The sequence below is a fragment of the Psittacula echo genome (assembly GCF_963264785.1).
Source record: "Psittacula echo genome assembly, chromosome: 7".
Lineage (NCBI taxonomy): Eukaryota > Metazoa > Chordata > Aves > Psittaciformes > Psittacidae > Psittacula > Psittacula echo.
In genome coordinates, this window is record NC_137740.1 from 27,264,023 (window position 1) to 27,286,372 (window position 22,350).

General features: G+C 42.9%; 1 protein-coding gene across 7 annotated transcripts in view; it reads right to left on the reverse strand.

The window, feature by feature from the left end:
* TP63 (tumor protein p63) overlaps positions 1–22,350 on the reverse strand; it is a gene marked incomplete at both ends in the record, with an annotated part of 103,877 nt that overhangs the window by 38,428 nt on the left and 43,099 nt on the right. For 6 of the 7 annotated variants that reach the window (XM_080623871.1, XM_080623870.1, XM_080623873.1 and 3 more), the window contains one exon: positions 10,459–10,713. The exons of the other annotated variant lie outside the window; for it this stretch is intronic. In XM_080623871.1, coding sequence (XP_080479997.1) covers positions 10,459–10,713 — 255 coding nt within the window. The remainder of the gene's footprint in view (positions 1–10,458; positions 10,714–22,350) is intronic. 7 annotated transcript variants of the gene reach the window in all.

Genomic DNA, 22,350 nt, shown 5'->3' on the forward strand with positions numbered 1-22,350 from the left:
TCAGCACACAAAAGGGATGACAAATAAAGGTAAAATTTATTAATTCCTTATAGAAACTGTATTGTAAAGCAATCAGTCCATATGCTTTGTCTTTGTCAAACGTTACAGGACTAACAATGACACTTCTGAAGCTTTTCTTGGGGTCCTCACCTCTTCCCTTATGTGTGCCACTACAGTGAGATTTTAGTAGGACACCAAGAAATGCACAGACTGGTTTTTGTTGGGGTCCCCTTTGTTCATATGCCCACAATAATACACCAAGGATGGGTCAAAGAAAAATGACTAAGAATGAGTACTATGAGTACTTTGCAGGAGAAGAGATGGGAGACAAGGAACTCATTGCAAAACCAGCCACCACCTCAGTTATTAATGAACAGGTGTCATTCAGTGCCCAGCCACCCGACAAATACCCCACAGGAAGACTTTTTCTCTCCCACCCATGGCAATGCTGACACTCAAATGCAAACAGAGCAGTGTGCTGCCTGCCCTGCGCAGGCTCTGTGAACACCCTCCAGGCTGGGCACTGACCCAGTGGCACCGCTCCCGTTCCTTCCCCTCAGGAATACTTTCCAGCGCTATATATTAAGGGAGGTCCAAGGAGCTCTGGCTGCAGGTTTGACAGCAAATCTGGGTTCACTCTGCTCCTGTTGCAAGGTCAGGAGCAAGTCAGCTCCCACTCACAGCTCATGTGTTTGAGCTAATAAGCCCCGACAAGTGGCAGGGTGAGTTTGCTGAGGCTCTGCACCACGGCTTGCACAGCAGTGATGGTACAGCATCATGCTCTGGCTACATAAAAGGAAGAAGCTTCCCTTCACACCGTAGCCCTCCTCTCCACTAGATTTTCACATCTGGTGGGCCTGATGCTGGTAATGCTTGAGAGCTCAATCAGGAGACACAATAACCCAACTGACACTTGGGCAGTTTCAAGCTTTAGCCTGGAGATATCTTGGTTCCTTCAAAAGTTAGTTTGCAAAAGCTGTTCTGTAAACAAGTCAAAATAAGAAGCCTGAAAGCTGAGGCTAATGATATGACTTGCACAGCCAGCAGCAGTCCCCAGCTGTTCCTCCTCCAGGCATTTCATATGAGGGGTCTAAGAGTTTTACAACATGGGATCTCAATGACACAGTCCCAAAGTAGAGGGTGGCTGTGTGGAAAAGGGGAAGAGGAGGAACGGAGGCAGAGGGAATGACTTGCACAACATTACCCAGATTACATCTAAATCACAGGGCAGGAGCAGCTCTGAGGCTGGGCTTGGAGCCAAATCCGCTGCTCACCAGTGCTGCTCCCTAGCAGGGCATCTCCAGGCAGCGTGGCTTCTCTCCCTAGGAGGAAAGCGTAGTGCACCCCAGGGCACACAACAGCGGGGGAGGAGAGCCCCAAGGCAGCATGGCCATCAACAGGGAAAACAGAGCCAGAAAACTTAGACCCAAGCCCTGTCTCATTTGTTCAGGTCAGCCTTTAAGTGCTGCTTTCCCTAGCACATTTTTCAGCTTTCAGTAAAGCTGAATTTAGATGAATTTCACCAGATGACATGTATGAGCAGATAATAAAATGCTCCTTTTTTTATCAGACAGCAATATTTTTCTCTCCTTAAAACCTCTACTCTCATAGAATATATCTGAAAAAAATGAGGGAAGAGTAGCACATTCCTCCTGTGGCTTCACCAAGCTTTGTTCCACTTATCTTTAACAACTGGAAATGATGAAGTCTGTATCAACACTCGGGTCTATTTGCAAGAGGATCTAAGCTCTTATTTGGGTAGCTATCCTACTATGTTTACATAAATATAATCTGACACGCCTGCACATAACAAAACCTCATGAAAAGATTTCCGTTGCCTAATAAAGTTCATGCTCTTTCTATGCAGAAGCCATCCCTACCCAGGACACTTCTTTTAAAGTAGGAATTTCTTCATAGCACATGGTCTGCCAAGCACTGGAGCTTGAGCCCTTACTGTAGAGAGCACCACCAATGCAACAAAATCAGGCTTGCTTCAGCACACCACCAAACTGCTGCTGGTTCTGTATCAAGTTGGCAGGGAAATAATATCTATGACAACTGTGATATTTCAGCTTATCTAAGGAAAGGAATGATCATCTCCAAGGGCAATCTTTGCAAGGTGAGCAATATCTGTTGTGCCAGCCTACCTGAAAACCTTTACCCAAAAGTAACTTATTAAAAAGTCATTGAAATGTTTTTTTAAACACCTTTTCCTGTAGGGTTGAAATATCTGCTAACAGTGCCCAAGTGATGCAGTTTAAATTATACAGCTCAACGGTATAGGGGAAACCAGCAACTTTGTAGGAAACCCTCCTTGCCCTGCAGCAGGCTGCCTCCTTTCTGGCCCAGCCTGCCATGACCTTTGGAAAGGTAAGGAGGCAACTCCACCGATGTCTCATTTGAGCTCTGCCGGGCTGCTTTGCATGCTTAGCACTTGTGAAATGCAGGAGAGCTCAGCAGCTTTTACAAGCCAGCCTGGAGGCAGTCCCCATGCTGAACGCTACAAAAAACTCAAAGCATTAAAAAAAAAAAAAAAAACACCGAAAAAAACAAAACAAAACAAAACAAAAAAATAAATCAACCCCCCCCCAACCAACAAAGCCCATCCCATACCTCCCCCCCAAAAAGCCCCCCAAAAAAACAACAAAACAACAAAGCATTAAAACAAACAAACAAACCAACCAACCAGACAAACACCACAACTCCTACAAGCTATTAGTCCAGTAGTTTTGTCTCCTACTCTGGTGCTTTGGTTTCCCTTCTCTAAAATGGCTACTGCCCTACTGATTTGCCTACCAAGCAAAGGTGTTTGCTGGTTAGGGAAGTAATATTTGTGCAGCACTTTGAAGATTTAGAGTACTACATTAATCCTACGTGTTGTTTTTCGTAGAACCCAGTTTTTAACTCAGAGAAGAGAAAATTAAAAAAAAGTGGTTTAAATAGGGACCTTCCCCTACTTCAAGACATTCACTCATTTCCCAGCATCAGTTATTCTTATCTGTAAATGCTTTTTTAACCCTTCCTTCTCATAGTTCTCTGAAACCACAATTCTCATTCAGGTTTTATTTGAAAAATGGCTTCTTTCCAGGCTGTGGCTCCTTCTTGTAAAGTTAATTCCTTTGGTAATACTGCTGGAGGCACATTGGTATGTTCGGTGTGTGTGTGTATATACACATATATATTTTCCCCCTTTTCACACGGTGTTGTTTTTATGTATGCACAGTGAAAGATATCTAATCCAGGATTATGATTCTCTTTATTCCTTTCTCATGAAAGTAGGTGGGGCTTTTTTGTGCAAGTTGCATTGATGAAAATTATGTTTAATTAACACTTTTTCCTCTCCACATAGACAACAAAAAGAAAAATCTCCTTGAGAACCAAAACAAAAGCTTCTTGCACTTAATTCTCTCCCTCTGAATTTTTCTTCAAAATTAACTAAAACCTGAAAACCAATTTTCTGAAGGGGGCAGGGGAAGTAATGCCAGTACAGTTTGAAATTGCTTGTGCAAAACAGCAGAGAGATCTTCTGCCCCTGGGGGACACACAACTCCTTTCCCATGTCTACTTTCTCCATGCTCCTATGTCTCACCCTAATGTTTCAGGGTTTTTTTCGCTTGCAGATCCTGGGAGACCTGTGGCAAGCTCTAACTGCTCTCCTGTTACACTGGGAGAGAATCAGCCACAAACATAGCAACCAAAAGGCTAAATCCTAGTTGAAAGAGAAGGATGTTCACACCATCTGAAGCCTGCTTTGTCTCAGTGGGTCAGGCATGCTGGGTGTCCAACACTGACTGTGCTGTTTAAAGAACAGAGCACACGCCATCACAAAGCAGGAGACTCACATATTTTGTTCCCAGTGCTGGCAGAGACTAATTCATATAATAAGCGAGTAACTTCCCATCTCATCCTTCCTGTGTGGGGTACAGACTACCCCTGACAGCATGGTCTTACACCACAGCACAGCTCTGCCATCACAGAGGACACTGGTCTAATAAAGAACATATAGCAAAACTCCAGGCCATACGGGGAGTTCATACAGGGAGTCCATAGTGCCTTGATAGGATTTAAAAAAACATCAGGGATACAAAAAGGAAAAGAAAAAAATCCCAAAACAAAACAAGACAGCTTATATCATAGAACATTTAGGACATTTTCTGGAAACTATTACATGGATCTGTACAGCTGCTTGTAAGAGGTAACAGAAGAAGATAAATGCTGATAAAAACAAAATACAAGTGACAAAGAAATTGGGGGGGGGGGGGGGAAAGCACAATTACATTCTAATGGAAATCTAATGCACTCAGGTCTCCTTTTACTCAAGCATAAAAACCCAAACAGAAGCCAGCAGGCCCCTCCTGGCTGGTTCTTACAGGTGGGCTCGTTCTTCCCAGCTTTGCCAGCTTGAAAACACCGCCCTGTCTTGAGAAAGGCACCTCCTTCAAAGACAACAAGCTCTTCTCTTTCCAGGCAGATGACCTAGGCCAAGTTACATATGCATCAACAGCCTTAGTGTTAGGCCTCGTAATATCACACGGAGGGAAATACTTCGCTGTTATCTTCAAGTAGGAAAATGGGATCACCACCTCTCTCCCTGCACGAGACCTATGGTGGCAATCCACACCCGCCCTGCCTGCTCCATGGGTACTGGAAACAGCCTCTTCAAGCAGGCACAGCTGCAGAGAGCTCAAGAAAGCCAAACCTTAACTACTTCTCATCCGAGACAAATGCCCACACATGGAAATGCTCCTGCTTCACTGGGATCAGGAAAGAGCCAAGCCCTTAGCTCACATCATTGCATCAGCTCTCACAGCCTGAGGCATGTGAGTCCGAAGGCTGCAACCCCATCTCCTCCTCTGCCACCTTCTCCTTCTAGATCAATTCTCTACCTTTAGATTACAGGCATCGTTTCCCTTCTTCATTCCTACTGCAACAAGTGTTATCTTCAGCATCGACTTTGCTGAGCAACCAGAGAAAGCCTACATTTAGGCATGAAAGGATTAGCAGGTAATCAGTGTCAGTTCTTGGTGAGGTCTACAGACCTTCTGCACAAATGAGTCTCCTACAAGAACCCTTCTCAGCCACCCTGTGCAAATAGTTAAAGCCTACACCACTGCTGACTAGGAGCCTCTGAGGACAGGGAAATTCAAAATCCTGTAACAAGACCAGTTCCACTCCCTTTCTCCTGACAGCTTTAAAAATAACATTAAAGGGTGAAATTGGAAAGCTCAAATTGCACTGACCAGCATACCACCAGGGAATAACAGAGCTAAGATTTCACATGAACACTTAGCATGGCCCCATGTGTACGTTCACTGGGAGAGTCAGCAGCCATAAAAAAGAAACAACCCAAACCAAAAAACAGAAAACGAAGGTTTAATGTATGATGCAGAGAGATAATCAGCAGCTGGGACAGTACTGGACATTACCAGTGTTACTGAAACAGTGCACTATTTGAACAGATTATGTAGAGAACACTGAACACATTTGTACTGTTGAGTCAAGGTGATGTGCACATCTAATTGCCCTCTCACTGCTTCACTGTGCTTGTGCACAGTCCTCTAATTTCATTTATAGAGATGGCAGAGTGGGGGGGAAATCAATTTTACCAGGTGGTTCAGGACACAGAACACATATAAAATTAAAATGGAATGGAACAATCTGAAATAAAAAGACTGAGATAGCCCAGGCAAGGAATCTGTACTCTTAACCACGAAAACCTGTTATTGCTCATGTGGCCTAATTTAAGTGTATTCCTTTCAGCTTTCTTAAAAAGCAGCTTCTTCAAATACACTAACCCCAGCCAGCACAATCCATTTACTTGCTTTCATGAATGTTGCACAGGCTGTTACCCAGCTTTGCTAGCAAAGAAAAGTCCAAAATCTGAGCATTTTCTTACAGGTACATATATACTGCAGGTACAACTGAGTTTACTGAGAGCAGGAGAAGCAGTGATCCTGACTGGAACACAGACTGCAGCTTTGCAGAACTCTGTGTTTCATAACAAAGCCCTGCAAGGACCAGCCCAGCTCAGCTCCAACCTACTGCAGGGCATGAGAATAAACTGCTAAACTCAGGTATTGCCAACACCTGAATTATGCAAGTCTTGCAGGGCTGGGTGTCTGTCTTCAGCAGAATCAAAAATTTGCAAATAAATTTCTCTTTTCATTCAAAAACTTAAAGCAATTTCTGTCTTCTCTCCATAAACCTCATGAGGACCAAGAAAATTCTAAAAAAAATTTAGTAGATGCACCCCAAAGGCTTAAAAACCTGGGGGAGAATAAGAACCTGTTTGTCTTTTAAGAAGTGTCTCATGACTTATAAGGTGGTATCTTGCTTATGGGGATGGGTGGATCCGATTCATTTTTTGATAGCTCGTGTTTGGCAGTAACGTTAACTTTTACTTACCTTGACACACAACTTTAGTTTTTACTTTCCTACTGCAATCATGTTCTTCCCCATGTAACAGGTTCTGCTAGTGGCAGGTGATTGCCAAATCTTTTTTTAGGGGGAAAAGCCAGTGCAGTTGTTTATTTATTTATTTGCACTCAGAGTGGGTGGGGAAGATCGGCACACAACTTACTTGCACAAAGAAAAGAAATCTGAGGGGCAAAACTTTTGAAGTGCTTTGGTTTTCTCTGCTGCAGACAACAGGAGAAGATAGTGCAAGGCATGGGAATATGGGTATCCACAGAGGAAATATCCCACAATAAATGAGACACAGTTCTGCCTAAGGTTTTACTTCACCCAATTCATACAGCAGCTCACTCAACCTCAACAACCTGCTCCCTCAGTATTCCAAATGATAATGGCTGTTATCTTCACAGCATGATTTTCAAGAAGGTTTTATTGTACTATGAAAGAAACTTGTGAGAAACTTTGTTCAATTTAGCCTATTAAGCCTTTTTTTTTTTTTTAAACACTTCAGTAAAGTTTCAATTGTTAAAGATTTTCCTTCTGAAAAGACTGATTAACCTGCTTATATTCTTGTGTTCCCAGGTCATTAATTAAAAAAAATAATCAAGGATGCTTATAAAGTCCTCTGCAATCCAATCTCAATTTGTCATCATTAATTAGTTCAACGTTGCATACAAATGAAGACCTAACTTGATTAGACAGCATGTTTTACTGGAATTCCTACTTAAGGTCATGAAAGACTTCAGAGAGAAAATTTGTAATATTATCAAAGTGAGCTGCTCATACATATGAAATCACCCTCTCACCTAACTGCAGCTAGTGTTTCTCTGCAGTTTTTGGCCATTTCCCCCCCACTAATCCCCTAATCCCTAGTTAGGAGCCCATCACAAACCTGAGCAGAGAAGCAATCCTGATGTTACACTCATCTCCCTCTCAGCCTATCCTATGCAAATACTGCTGACTTGGCAAAGGGTGTCTGCTGTTTTGGGACAATAAACCTGCACCATAGAAAGAGTCTGCAGAACTTGGAGGGGAGTTAGGGGAAACAAATATTTCAGGGCAATTTTCAGAGACATAGCATGTACTCAGTGAGTATCTGGTCTGTTTTCCCCCACCTCCAAAAGAGACAACCTTGGGATCTACACATGATTCCAGATTACCACCTCCAAAGCACACAGATCGGGAGCTAAATAGCTAAATGCACAAAGTACCTGAGAAATTTGAAGCATCTTCACAGGTCTCTAATCCTCCCATGAAAGCAGCTTTTGCTTTTTAGAGAAATAAACCAGCCCTTTTACCAAGCCCATAACCTTCACTCCCATGACCTAATCTGACATGACTCAGCCCAGAAGCTCAAAGGAGCTCCAGTGAAGCATGCTGTCAGCCAGGACAGTAGATCCCCTGCCAGTCACCACCAAACCTTCCCAGCATGGCAAAGTCAGTCCAGCCTGGCTCATCCTCTCTCAAAAAGGGGAAAATACAATACAATGGATTCCTTTGCTTAATACTGTTACCCTGGGGAATAGCAAGAGGGATAAAAAGAAAAAAAAAAGAGCCAAGAAACAAGGCTTTCAAGTTTTGGACTCTTAATAAGGGTGGGGCCATCAAGTAATTAAGCTTTTAATAGGTCACTGCAATGGAAGAAACTCTTCCAGTTGGGTAAGTTCCTAATCCATCATTTAAAAAAGACGACAGGCATTAATCAAAGCATATAAAGTCACATGGGGGGGATGAGCAACTCTGAGAACTTGCTGTTGCTGAGAAGATGGGGAAATCACTCCTCCTTTCATCAACATTTCATGCATGTTTCCACATTTCTCAGGACGGCAGCGGGAAAGAGAACCTTCACGTCCTTCCCCACCCACCCCACTGATAAAGCTGTCGAACGCATATTACCAACTGCTCAAGAGCCCATGTGAAATGAGTTGGTGGATTAATTAGCAGAAGGGCAGAGCTCTGAAGATAGAAAGATGTTCTGCTGTGAAAGGCGTATTGATTGAAGGTCCCCAGCCACCACCACCAGACTGTCATCATCCACTGCCAACATAGAGCACACTACCAGCTCCTGCATGAGCAGCTAAATCTAGGTCACTTAGCTCAGTGCAGGGACAGCTGGACCACACTCACTCATCCCTAATCAGAGAGCTGTTTGGGAGCCCATTCCTTTAGTAAAATACACAAATTTAAACCTAGACAGACTGCAATAGGCACAGGGAGCACACTATCCGCTGGTAGCATGGTCCACACCAGAAAAGGAGGGGAAGCAAAACGTGTTTTCCCCCAGGCTGCACATGTTTGGTGACTGTAGTCACCAAGGAGTAATTTTATTTATTTTTCAAAGACAGCATGTAATCTGATCTTTGACTACTGCCTCTATCCCAGAAAGCCATTATTACTACAGTGAAACATCTGAAGTGCTTGCTTAACTTTAAGCCTGCAAGTAGTTCACTTGTCTTCAGCTTCACTAGAACAGCCTACTACATACGTTCAAACCTCATTTCAAAAGACCGCTTTTAGTAGTTGAAAGGACAGCATCAAAAGCTCTGGTTCCCTGCAGCTGCATTAGACAATTCTTTGTACCGTATGTATCAAAAGAGAACAACTTTTCATATTTCCTTCAAAGTGCCTTCAGAACAGGCTGCAAAAATCCCAGGGCAGCATTTTCTTGCTCTTAGAAAAAGCAAGTAGAGCTGAACAACATTTCCCTTACCTGAAGGTAAGCAAAAATACAGCATACAGTGTAAGGGGAGAAACTTCAGCATGAAAAGAAGTGTGAACTATAGCGGGGTATCACTGCCAGTACGGATAACGAAAACATATCATTTCAATCTCGCTTAAAAATGATTCACCATTTCACATGTAAACAAATGAAAAATTAGGTCTTGAGCAGACCTATCAAATTTTAGCCCCATTTAACAAATTTTTCTGAACAAAGTTATTGTTACCAATTTTAGATAAATTTTACCAGAAAAGGCTTTTAAAATACGCATAACTTATTATGTGGAAGATTGGAGTACATGGGCTAGCTTATTTGCTAGTTGCAATACCAGCTAGCTTGTCTTTAAATCTGAGCTGAAAGTAGTTCCTCAGTTTAAAAAAGAAAGAATAAAATTCAATGGTCTTAGCTTTTGGTAGAAAGAGTATCTTTTCTACTTAATAAAGTCTCTGAGTCCCTGCTTTTATTTAGGTAGCACAAGGTAAGACATTAATCACTCTACCTACTCCAAATGCCTGAAGGAGAGGAAGGCAAACATTGAACGTTTTTAAGACAGCAATATTCTCCACTGCAAACATTTCTAGTCTAGAGCCATGAACTGCAGAGGATGCTTGGCTCCAGACACACTCTGTTCTGGGCTGTGAAGTTTCTAGAGCTGGAACAACCAAGCTGGCTCCACCAAAAATCAGGAGCTGGGCTTCACCCTTCAAGCTCCATACTTTTTCTTTTTTTCATAACAAAGGTACTATTCTGACAGCAAGAGCAAAGCATTAAGAAAGAAATAAACATATATGCAAATAACCCAAATACCACAAGGCTGAGCAAAGCTCACAGGGGTTCCTGCACCAGCTGCAAGAGGGAAGGAAGTGGAGAAAAAGCCCTGCACTTCATGGGTTGGAGCAAGGAGCACCACCTCCATCCCTGTGGCACGGCCCACATGCCCAACTACACACAAACCCATGGATGCTGAAGAAATCCAAGGCAAGTGCTGAAGCCATGCTTATGCCTGCCTCATGTTTTACTCAGGCATACCCCCTAGACCCAAAAGGAGAGCCACTGTTTCATCACACATGGACTTTATGTGACTCTCATTTTGTAAGGCATTTTATTCACCTGGGATTTAGTGTTATTATTGAGGGTTAAATTCCCACCACACCCTCCCAGAGCAGCCAAGATAAATCTCTCTCTTGTGTGTGACATGTCATGCACTGAAGAGGACACGGGTCACTCCATTCTTGCACAAGCCTGGCTATGTAGCATATGAATAATGTCACCACTGGCATCGGAACTGAAGCCAGATAAGGAGCAAAGCTATGCTATGTCCTTACCGTCCATGTTGCTGACTTTGCTGTGCTAGACTGTTGAAATGATACATCAAAGCTGTGAGGTCCTGGGTAGTCTGTGTTGGAAGGGATGGCTGGGGAAGGTGAGAGGGCATCAAAAGTCGAGCTGGGCTGGGCATAAGGCGAAGGGGCCGTGACGCTGTTCTGTGCATGCTCAGTGTTGTAGGGGCTGGTGGACGAAGAGCCATTCTGGATCTGCTGGTCCATGCTGTTCAGGAGCCCCAGGTTTGTGTACTGCGGCTAGAGGCAAAGAGATACACAGGAATGTTACAGAAGAAACATTAGCACAGGCTGGCAATCTACAGCATGGCCTTCACAATGGAGGATGCACAGCACAATCTCAGCACCACCGTATATGTGTCACACTAGCAGAAAGGAGATTTGCAAAGGGTACACCCCTTTTTACATTGGTGACTGAAACAGAAAAAGTACAGCTTCTCACAGTCACACAGTGGATCAACAGCCAAACCGGGAAAAGAGCTTGCATATAACAAGGATGCAATTCACAGGGCAGCAAGTCATCTCGAGGAGATAGAGTCCCTTTGTCTGGAAACACCCAGGCTCAGACCTTTTTGGAGGGACCTGATAAAAATCACTGGGTTCGTTACAGTGCAACTGGCTCTAACTTGTACAAGGCTATATCTGACGGTCTTGTGCTCTACACAAAGATTGCTCCTCTTGCAGATCCGATCCTGCTATGCACATAGACATTTAGGACCTCTGACTCAGGTAGTAACTGCACTGAATGCTCACTGGAGAAAAGGTTCATAGCACTTAACCAGATTGCGCTATGCACTCCATTCCCAGTGACTGGTCACACACAGTAGTAAAGAGGAATTAAAGGTCTCATCAAGTAGCATGGAAGCCCACAGCATGGAAGGCTTCCCCACATACTTCAGAAGTAGCAGTTCCACTGAGCATAGCACTTAAATGAGCAGACATGGTTGTGCCCCAAAAGTAGCTTCCAGGTACAAAGAACATACGAAACAACTGAAGACGTCAAAAACAAAGGCTAGGGAATAGAGCACAGAAAAGCAAAGGATAGATTAGGGAGAGGTTAGCAGAAAAACAACATGCCTAATGCCCTCAGTTCTATATGTAGCCCTAGTCCCCCACCTCAAAGAGATGAGAGGGGAACAAAGTTCAGAAAAGGGTGGCAAGAATCAGCAAACCCTTTCAATGCCTTCCTGTAATACAGCAGTAGATTATGACTTTTCAGCCTGGAAAAGACAACGAAATGAGAGGTGGAACTTTATATGACAGAAGTGAATAAATTTATAAATGATATGGGAAAAGGCAAATAGGAAATTAATTTTCATGATCTCCTAATAGTGGAGTTAGAGAACACAGAGACATCCTGAGCAGGATTTTGGTTGAAACACACACAGAGTTGCTCTTCACAAAGCCCACAAATAAACATGAATTTTCTGCCACAAAATGCTGCAGATACTAAATCTACATGTGTTCAAAAAGGCATTGGACAAGTTTTGCTTGAGAAAAATCCATCAAGGCAAGTATATCTGATTTTAAAATTCTGAACCACAAACAGCTGGAAGCTGGGAAAGTTCTCTGGGGAAAGAAAGTTACACAACTACCCTGCTTTTAGGCCTCCTAAGTACCCGGCACTAGCCATGAAGACAGGGCAGCAGGAGAGCAGTACACATGGGGTTCAGCCGGGTACACTAGTCTCATTCTTGTGTGTGCCCAAAGGGTGCAGTTTGTGACCAGCTCAGGGAGAACAGCATCCAAAAGTTTGTGGTACCCATCCCCAACAGCTCTGGGATGAACCAGGAATTCACAGCAGTAAAACACACCTGGTTCTGCTGTTGGCTGCTGACATGGCAGAAGGGACTCTGGTTCTTCCCCTTGCGTATGTACCTCATTTCCCTCCACATCCTAAAGCTTCAATCCCACCCAGAGCCATCAAGCTCAAACATATCTTAGTATTTCAGCTAGTTTCTCCTGACTTTCCTCTTCTTTCCAACAGTTGCTTCATTTCCAGAGACAACTTGATATTATCAGCTGAGCAGCAAAGGTTCCTTGAGTCAGAGCACCAACTGCAAGACTCGTAACAAAAAGCTTTCCCAATACTGGGAATCTCACCAGCCCTGTGGAAGCTTTGAGAAGCACACCATCACTCTTCAATGGCCCTGAAAAGAAATGGCAGAAGCTATCATCTGAGCTCCCTAGGGACTTCTGACAAGCCATTTAACACCCAGCTTTGCCAATCATTTCAGCCATGCAGGAAAACAGGCTGATCCCTGTGCAAGGATGAAGTGCCCTCCCTATGCCCAAATACTTTGTGATCTCAGCTGTCCTTCCACAAAAGAAGGAAGCAGAGAAATTTAAACCCCCAACTAGAGCTCTTCCTTACGCTGTTTCATTGGTAGAGGCTGATATTTTATGGAGTTTTATTTAAAAACTCAAGGTGAGGCTGGGGCTCTGTAGTCTTCAGTGAAGCATATGGGATCTTCCAGAGATGGATCAGCTTGCTCCTATAAGCTGTGCTGGGAAGGAGGAGGTCTGGTGGGGAACAGCACAGGGGACTTCATTTTGGAACCTGGGATGGTCTGCAGAGAGAAGCAAGAGCGGGTTCCCTCCCTTGGTCTGTCAACAACAGGCTGTGTCCTTGGGCAAGCCACCTCACCTCCCTCTCCACCCTCAACCTACTCCAGGCAGCAAAGTCTGCAGGGCAAGGATTGCTCCTTACTATGTAAAAAGCGCCCTGCTTAATGGGCCTCTGTTTTGTCTGAGGCCTTTAGGCAGCAGAGTAATAAAAGCAATTACATATTGAGTCCTAATCCTGGGTGAACCAGTGACTCTGTGTGTTGCCTCAGGTTAGTCATTTGTTCTCCCTGCCTCAGTTTCCCCATCTATAGCAGCAGGGATGTTATAGATGCCCAGCATCCCTGTTCGATGGGCAAGCAAGTATCTGCAATTGGATTCAAAGTATGGTAAACAGTTGACACAGGAGAAAACAATCCGGACTGGTGGTTCTCCAAAAGAAGACTGCAGCTTTGGCAATGCAGATGACAGTTATGTCTCACCTCCTGCGGGCTATTCAGCCAGCCAAGACCTATTTAACGGAATTCTGGTATGTGTCTTTCCTTGAGGCTAATTCTGTACGGAAGGAGACAGAATGCTGATGTACTGCATGAGGAACTGTCTTTTTTCAGCTCAATAATTTTGTATTTACTAAAAAAAACAAATCTCCCTGCCCTCCTGCCCCAGAATACTCTAATAAGACCTGAAGACTTCTCAAAAATGTAAAAGTATCACTCAGTTGTTTCATTCCTCATAGAGGTTGCTATCAGACACACTCCCTAAACAGCAAATGATGAAAAGGCAGCTGTGATGAAAACGGCCTCCTAAAACAGCTCAGACATACAGACAACAAAACAATAGTGTTTCAGCTTTCACTTAAAAACTATTTCTTCTAATTCCAGGCTACTAAAGATGATGGAGAAAGATCATCAAATGGGCAGGTGGTGTTAACAGGAATGAACAGCCTGGAAATGCTGAAGATGCTGCCTGGAAGTAAAAACAAATAATTAAATTAAAAAAAAAAAATAAAAATTGCCGCATTAAAATTAAAGTTATCCCTAAGAGAATCAAAGATCCTTTTCATTCCTTTCAGTCCAGGGACCATCTGTCTAAATGTTACCAGTGGAGCAGCCATTCCACTGCATTTAATACACTCACATGCCACAGCCGAATGCCATGTCCCCATTTACTCTTTAAATAACTATTAATCTCCTCGCACTTATCCTCACGCTGACATAAGCAGCTGTTGGACTCCCCTTCTCCCCCTCTAAGTCCCACCAGCCTGGCCCCTTGCTCCCCTCCCCAGGCAGGTGCTCCGTCCCAGTGACAAAGCCAGCCGCCGGGTTTGCACACAGACGAGCACTAACCCTCGTCTCGAAGCTATGCCTAAAGCAGGCGGAGAGTTGTTTGCGCTCAAGGGGTCAACATCTGAATTGCTTGCAAGGCTTTTGGAGGAATCAGATAAGGCTTTTGGAGGCACACGCCTTCTGACAACACAACAATTAGAGGGGCAGCAGGCCCGGCGAAGGCGTGCGCAGGAATTCGCCGGCTGCAATAAAACCCCTTCGCCCCAGCCACACTGTGGATGGCGAGAACAAAGAGAACAAGGAGCTGCGGACACGTCTGCGAGGCACTGCTCTCCAAGAGGGGTTTGCAGGGTGTGTGTGTACACACACAGCCTCCTTTCACCATTTACAGAAAGAAACACAACAGCATTTAATTCAGAACTTAACTCTCAACAGGCTGGCAGCCCAGAATTTAGCACATGCTCATGTTTTGCTATGCTGTTGTTTAAACAACTGCAGGATGTAGTCCCACCACCAGTTTCTGGCAGAAGGAAAATGCAATTTTGTGAAGAGAAATAAGCGCAAAGCTGACAGAAATGACTATCTAATTTTCAGTACCTCTGTTCTCACCATTAAGTTTCTGAAACTATTAATATCATTGAGGCATTACAGAAACCTTCAGGCAAGCTTAACTGCAAATTATTACAGAGCTACAATTAGATCGAGGACTATGCATTTTGGAACATTGTTAAAAAAAAAAAAAAAAAGGTATCTTGAGCTTTCAGTTTCTCTTCCTACATCCCATCAGTTTCACTTTCAGGTTTTCATGCTAATTCACACTTCTAGATTGGGAAAGTCATGGTTTCACTGGAGAGCCTGCTGAATTAAAACCCACACTGAAAACTGCACAATTGTTTAATCAGGGTTCTGCTGCTGGGAGGACAGATCTCCCTAACTAAGGTAGTGGACAAGAAGAAATTTTCGTGACCCCAGCGGCATCGGGTCACTTGCCACAAGAGGGCAATGCAAATACTCCACCATGCATGTAGGTTCTGATGTGCCAGGGAAGACTCCCCAACCCACTCAAGTTGGGGCCCTTCTTTTCCTGCCCTTTAGCAAAAGCTCACCCCAGTTCTTTGGTCACAGCCCGCTTTTAAAGCCATTGTGTTAATCAATAAGAGATCTGCAATGAGACACACACCCCCCAGTATGAAAGCACAAGGGAAGTAACACAAGTGAAGAAAAGTTCTCAAGGGGACTTCCATGCTAAAAATCCCCTAATACACAGCTCCCGCTTTTAACCACCCAGTTATCAACATTTCAAAGAAAGTTTTGAGAGTTTCTCCACTTGAGAAAATAAAGCAAAAGTTACCATCTTCAGGTGCAGAACACTTAGATGCCTCCACCCCTACCAAAACTCTTCTCCGTATCAACAAAAGAATGCACATCCCTGTTGTGCACCTGAACCAACAAAATCTTAATTTTCACTGCTAGATCTATGTGGCTAAAAGCATTGTCCAGCTACTGAAAAAGCCTTGCAAAACATCACCACTGGTGCTTATTCTCTGAAGATAAGAGGAGGTGAAACTAATAAACTATCAAGGTTGTTACAAACAAGAAGATTTTGCAAGGCACTTTGCTAATTCTAGGATTTGTCCTTAACTGTACCACAGCTGATGCACCAGGGCTAACAGCTGCAGGACTGTAGGCCTGCTGCATCAGTAAGAGCAATTTACAGCATTATTTCAGTGCTGGACCAGGTAGAGATTCAGATTCCTGCTGGGGAACAGCTTTCAAGAGCAGCAGGATGAACGTTTTCCAGAGTGCTCAATGCCTATCAAAATCAGAAGATGGACACCACAAATATATCAAGAAAAATTTAAATCAACCAGTTTTTTCAGACCTTCTTAGCAAAGGGTTTTAGTGGGTGGAAATAAAGCAGTTAAGCCCAACTGAAGTGCTTCTATCATAATTATTAATCAAGATATTGCTGACTGCAAGACTATGCACCTTTACCAGTTGCTTAGAAGGCAGCTGATAAAATACCCAATGTAGGTGCATTGCTTGTGCCATTACAAAGAAGTGCCAAGAAATGAAGGCCCCACCCATGCCCCTCAGCTAAGATCAGGGCTGAAGTCCAAAGAGATATCTAACTCACTCATCACAATGAAAGGTGTGATTTGGTTTGCATCTCTAGCCACTTTTCTCATCAAAAAAGTGAGACTGAAAAACTTTATGCGTCAGACTTTCCACTCAGCTCACATACGTCTGGTCTGCACTCCTTTCAGGAGGAATAAGCTTCGTTTGGACATTTCTCCAAGCCATGAGAGGAAGACATGCACAGGTATTCCTACATCAGCTCAAGCCCAGATCCCCAGAGAGAGCCAACAACAGGTCTCTTGGTCTCTGTACTCTCCACAGCTCCATTTCTAAAATGGAAACAAATCCCGTAGATCTGTTTTGAAGAGGTTTTTGCCCAGAGGTACTGTACAGCTAAATACATCAAACATTTGGAAGCCCACAGATAAAATGACAGTGTGCACCGTGTACTCAGCGTGAAGAGCGAGGGAGCAAATAACTTTGGTTGAACCAAAGTTATCAAAAATTACCAAGATAGGAGCTATAGTACCTGTGGACCTAAGCTTTAATTACTATGTCTTATGACTTTTAACACTGTAATAGATCAGTCTGATTTGGCTAATCTCACTGTTGTGTCATGGATTTTTCCAGGAAAAGATGAGACTATTTCACATCCCAGTAGCATTACAGGTTCCCAGCATGATGAAGTGCATTGTGCTACAAGAAACCTTGGAGTCAGTAACCCTTGTCCTCACTATTAGACCTGTTGCAGCACAACCAAACATTTATTGTATCAGCTTAATCCCACCTGGGAGCACAAATATTTCTGCGTACTGTCTCCTGTATTATTTAGGATGGAATCTATTTGAGGTCTACAAAGCTGTGCAATAAGCACAACCACAATAATTTTAAGACACTAAATTCAAGAATAAAGAAAAAAATATTCTTCTCCCAGAGGGGGCAAGTCTCCTGGAAAAAAAAGCAAACAAACAAACAAAACAAACCTAAAAAACCCAAAAAACAAATAAAAAAAAAAAAAAAGAAAAAAAATTAAAGGGAAGAGAAAATTAAGAGAGTGTGTGTATATCTCTCCTTCCACAACTGTCCTGCGTATGTATTTCATGTTAAGTAGTTAGATAACCCCAGCAGGTTGCCTGGACAGTTTCCAACACCACCTAAACACATAAAGCACAGAGTAAAGAAAACAGAGTCCTTCATTTCACCCAGCTGGGGAGAAGGGGAAAAAAAATTAAAAAATAAGAGACAGACAAAACAAAATCTTTTCTCCCCAGCCCCCTCTCCAACCAACAGTAAGTGACCAACTGAAATCATGGCACAGTTTTCATGTTTAAAGTTCAGATATGCAAGTTTAAAAAAAGACTGCCTGCTCTGCTTACTTTACAGAGCATCCCTTCCCTTCCAGCAGTTGCCAATCAGCCTTTTGGCCATGGCCAGCTTGGTAGACAACACACTACATAAGCTAAACAGGAGAAATCAGTGCACATCAGTAACTTGCGAACACAACTCACCACACCTGAGAAACGCTATGTTTTGTATACTGGGGTGAGGGGGAAAGTCTGGGCAATTTTTACTGGGATTAACTATTCCAGTCTGCATGCCATACCTCATCTACACCCTTGAATTTACAAAAGCAGCACAATTTTAAGAGCCATGCCTAGTAAGGCTGCAATCCGTTTGTTTCCATTGAGACACTGTTCTATTGAGCTCAGCAGAACTTCCTGCTCAAGTTAAAAGTCCACATATGCAGGTATTTTTAGGCTTGGAGAAGATGATAAATTAATGGAAAGCAACATGAAGACAAGCTTCTGTCCACCCATAAAGGCTGTAAGCATTGGAGTTGTCTTGTTTCCCCCCAGCTGTAATTGTTTTCGTTTTCAGCTAAAGCTTTGAGTTTCGCCCCTTGGTTAATTCATTTAACTCAGCAAGAAGTGTTTTTCAGCCAGAAGCAGGGTTCCTTTTAAAACAAGCACAGCCCAAAGCAGGAATGCCTGTAATTCCTGACTTCTACCACCTGCCACAGGTTCATGTAAAAAAGCTTGTCTAATTCAAGGACTGTCAGAATGACAGGGCTTTCCACTTCACACAAATATTAAATCTGGACATCCTACATTGTGTAAATATTTCTACATATTTTCCAATTAATACAAAACCAGTACCACTGACTTCCCTAGAGCTGTGGTTTAAGTTTTCTTTTTTTTTTTTTTCAAAAACAACTGAAAAACAAACAAAAAAAGAAACCCACAAAAAGAACACCCCCCCCCCCCAAAAAAAAAAAAAAAACAACCAACAAACACAAACCCTGAATTGGGTTCTTGAAAAAAAAGATCTCCTTCTGTAGAAAACAATTTCATTTCTGAAAGCCAGACCCTTCATTTCAGTATTTAGGCTATGCTTCATTATTTTGAAAATTCAGACAATTTTAAACCGGAAAAGTCCAAGATCCAGACCCCTGCACACAGTCATTTCTTACTCTGAGCTTGTGCACAGCAATTTATTTGACATGTAATTGGAAAACATACAAGCAAAAAGAGGAGGAAAAAAAGAAAAATCATATAGTATCGTCTCGATGAAATGCAAGAAATCACAGGACATCAGAACTTCACGATCTTAGAGCAAATTGATTAAATAACCCAAACACTCAGCTTCCTAAAACTAAAACAGAGAGCGAGAGTTTCCTATATTCTCCTTTTACCAGCTGGACAACACAATGTCAACAAAGATCTAAAGAGCCATAACTGCAGACGATATGGAAAGGCACCCCCTCATACTCCCAAGAGATGTAAACTTAACGGAAGACAAAGACCTACATCAGGAAAACTAGAGACAGATTGCAAGATTTCAGCAAGGGTGGTTTTTTTTTGTTTGTGGGTTGTTTTTTTTTTGTTTGTTTGTTTGTTTGGTTTTTTTTGCCCAATTTCAGTCTCTGAGAAGAACTGTGGGATCCTAGCTTGTCCAGGTGCACAGAAATCCTCCAATGTGCTGAGTTTGTACAGAACTGCTGAAAATTTGGAGAGGAAAAAAAAGATCTTTAAATATGAGAAGAATCTATTAAAATACAAACAGGAAGGTGGGATGGAAAAACAGGGACTGCAGAGGAAAACTACAGTAGTTGATTAAAGCTGCCTTGTTTCTTGACCTCTTTACTGGACACTAACCATCGATGGTTATCAGTCATTTCAGACATGCAGCATTTTATTTGTGTTGAGAGGGCAGCATTAGGCTGGACAAGATATCTGTGTGTCATGCACAACGAAAGGCTGCAGACACTGTAACCACCAAAGCATGGCCATAGGGCACAAGGACAATAAATAATCAGGGTCAGAATAGCACCAGGAGTTGAAGTTAGCTAGCTAGTTAGTTTTACCAAGGTAAAATACTCCAGTTAGGTAGCATGTTAGTCAGAACAAGAAATTCAGAATTCAGATCATCTGCAAATTAAATAAGTCAAGCAGTTAAGCACACACAAAAAGGAAAAAAGAAAAAAGCCACATACATAAACCCCCCACACCCACTCTTTGAAGCATGGTGCAACTGCGGAATATAAGAATTCATAAGAAGAATTATAGGAGGGCAAAGGGCAAATTAAAACAAGTTAGAGCAAGTAAAGGAAAAGGGTTACACTGCAGCATGAGAGTCCCCATAGAATAGAAAATTCAGTAGATCTTCCTTTTAATATATTTGGCCATTCCATCTGTCCAAACCAGGTGAGAAAACTTCAGGATGATGTTCACAAAAGCCTGAGACACCAAAGAGCAGACTGAGGATCTTTCAAGATTGAGTGGGGAGTCAAGAGGGCTGGCTGCCAAACTGATTATGCCCCAACTGTAGAGAATAAAAGGAGGCAGGGCTTTGCCTTCCAACACTTTCTTTTGTATTAAAACAGCTCTTGACCTGCATCAAGCTGATGTTGCCTGCACCCAAGCATCTGTTGGGGTTCAGTATGGAAGGATGCATGAAATGGAGAGACCACCCTAACTACCCTTCCTCTATGGTGCATGTCAGAAGCACAACTTCACATCACTGCTGCAGCCTACTTCTAAGACACGAGCAGGAGTTACGTGCATTTTCCAAAGATGCCAGGCTCTGCACACACCAGATCCAAAAGCTGATATTTAGAGGGGGAGGGTATGTGTTAGACACAATCTGCGTGTAAAAACAGTAGTTCTTCCACAGTGACTTCACTCCATCAGACTTACAACCATCAAGAATATTTTCTCCAACCATTTATATCACATTACCACACCCAGGATTTCCACAAGGTTCTCTGGTATGGGCCCTCTGGTGTCTAACAGCATGACCAAATCCACTTTTCAGTACCTTCCCATCCAATACTGCTGACTTCAACAAACATTAAAACAGATGGTGCCGCAGTCACTTACACAGAGCACAGCTTCAGAGAGCTACATTTGAGGTACTGGGCTGGACTGACAAAGGCTCATCTCAACTGCTTTCCCACCTTAATATTTAAATAGTAGTTTCTTGTTGCAAAAATATTAGATCACACCCAGCCAGTGCATGTTCTAGTTTCATTTTTACGTACTTCTTGCACACTTATCTGCTGCTGAAAGAGGGTGGAGGGAAATACACTCATCTTTTTAGTTCTAGTCAGTCACCACCAGTGCTCCTGAGAGTGTCAAGTCTTATGCTATGGATAAAACACAGAGTAAAATTGCAGCAATAAGAAATCCCAGGAAAAGCCTGCAGAGGCTATAGAGGATCTCATGGATTCAAGTTAAATCTGCAGAATCCAAATTTTACAGAGAAGTCAGAATTTATTCTTTTCTTTCAGCAATCACACCCCCAAGAAGTATTTGTAATGAACAAAAATGTTGTGACATTACCTACAAAACAACCTCCCCTCCTCAAAACCAAGTGAAATTACTAAATACTTTAAGTCATTTCCCATGCAGCAGAGACCACTTGCTGACTTGACAATTTTGCTGGCAGCATGCTTAAGTCCTATAAGGTTACAGGCTGCGAGAGCGCATCCACCTATTCCTATTGTTCTGTTCACCTCCTCTCCTGAGGCATCATGCACCAGCGCTGTGCATCAGGTCCCTTACACAGCTGGACTGCAGCACAGGGATTTCTGCCTCAACAGCACAGCCAAAAAAGCTCAGCGCTGCACCTCCTCCCCTCTCCCCCTTCCCAGAAGATTCGGCAAGATTCTTTGTATTTACTTCCTAGATGTGGATTAAAACCGAAAGATTCATATCTGCTGAGACACAATTCATCCCTTTCATTCCCAGACACTACCCCACCATAAAATATTTCCCCTTCCCTCCCTAAACTGGGCGTTTCCTCCCACTCTCTTGCCCTTGGTAAAAACATTCATCTTCTTGCCATCTTGAGGAAGTTGGACTCATCTCAAATTTCACCAGGTCCCCTTGTATACCACTTCCCAAACTCCTTGGGGGGAATTTTAATCCGGATCCAAACTCTGGAATCAATCCCAAGAGGCTGCTGGGCTTCCATCAATGCATTAATTTTCAGGCATGCCCAGCCTTGCCACTTGGGTCCACTTCTAAACAGAGAGGACGACTGAGCACAAGCCCAGAAATACATCGCACCTTGAGCTATCTATTCTAGATACCAACACACATCCTGGTTAAAACATTGCTCCTTTAGTTATACCATGAAGACTTCAGGTTAAACACCAGTGTCAGGGGATTTGTAAAAATACAAGATATCATTGACTGTTCTTGGATCAATTCCCAAATGACTGAAAGATAGTACAAATAAAATAAAAAACAAAACAAAAAAACAGAACCACAAAAGAAAACCCAACATCAAGCCATCAAACCCCACGTATTCATGTTTTTGTCGTTTGTGTGTGGACGGAGCTCATAACAGTGGTTAGTAATTTCAAACAAAATCACCAAGTTTAGATTCAAATTCCCAAAAAGGATTCAAGTTTACTTCGCCAATGCTGATAAACTAAAGCTTT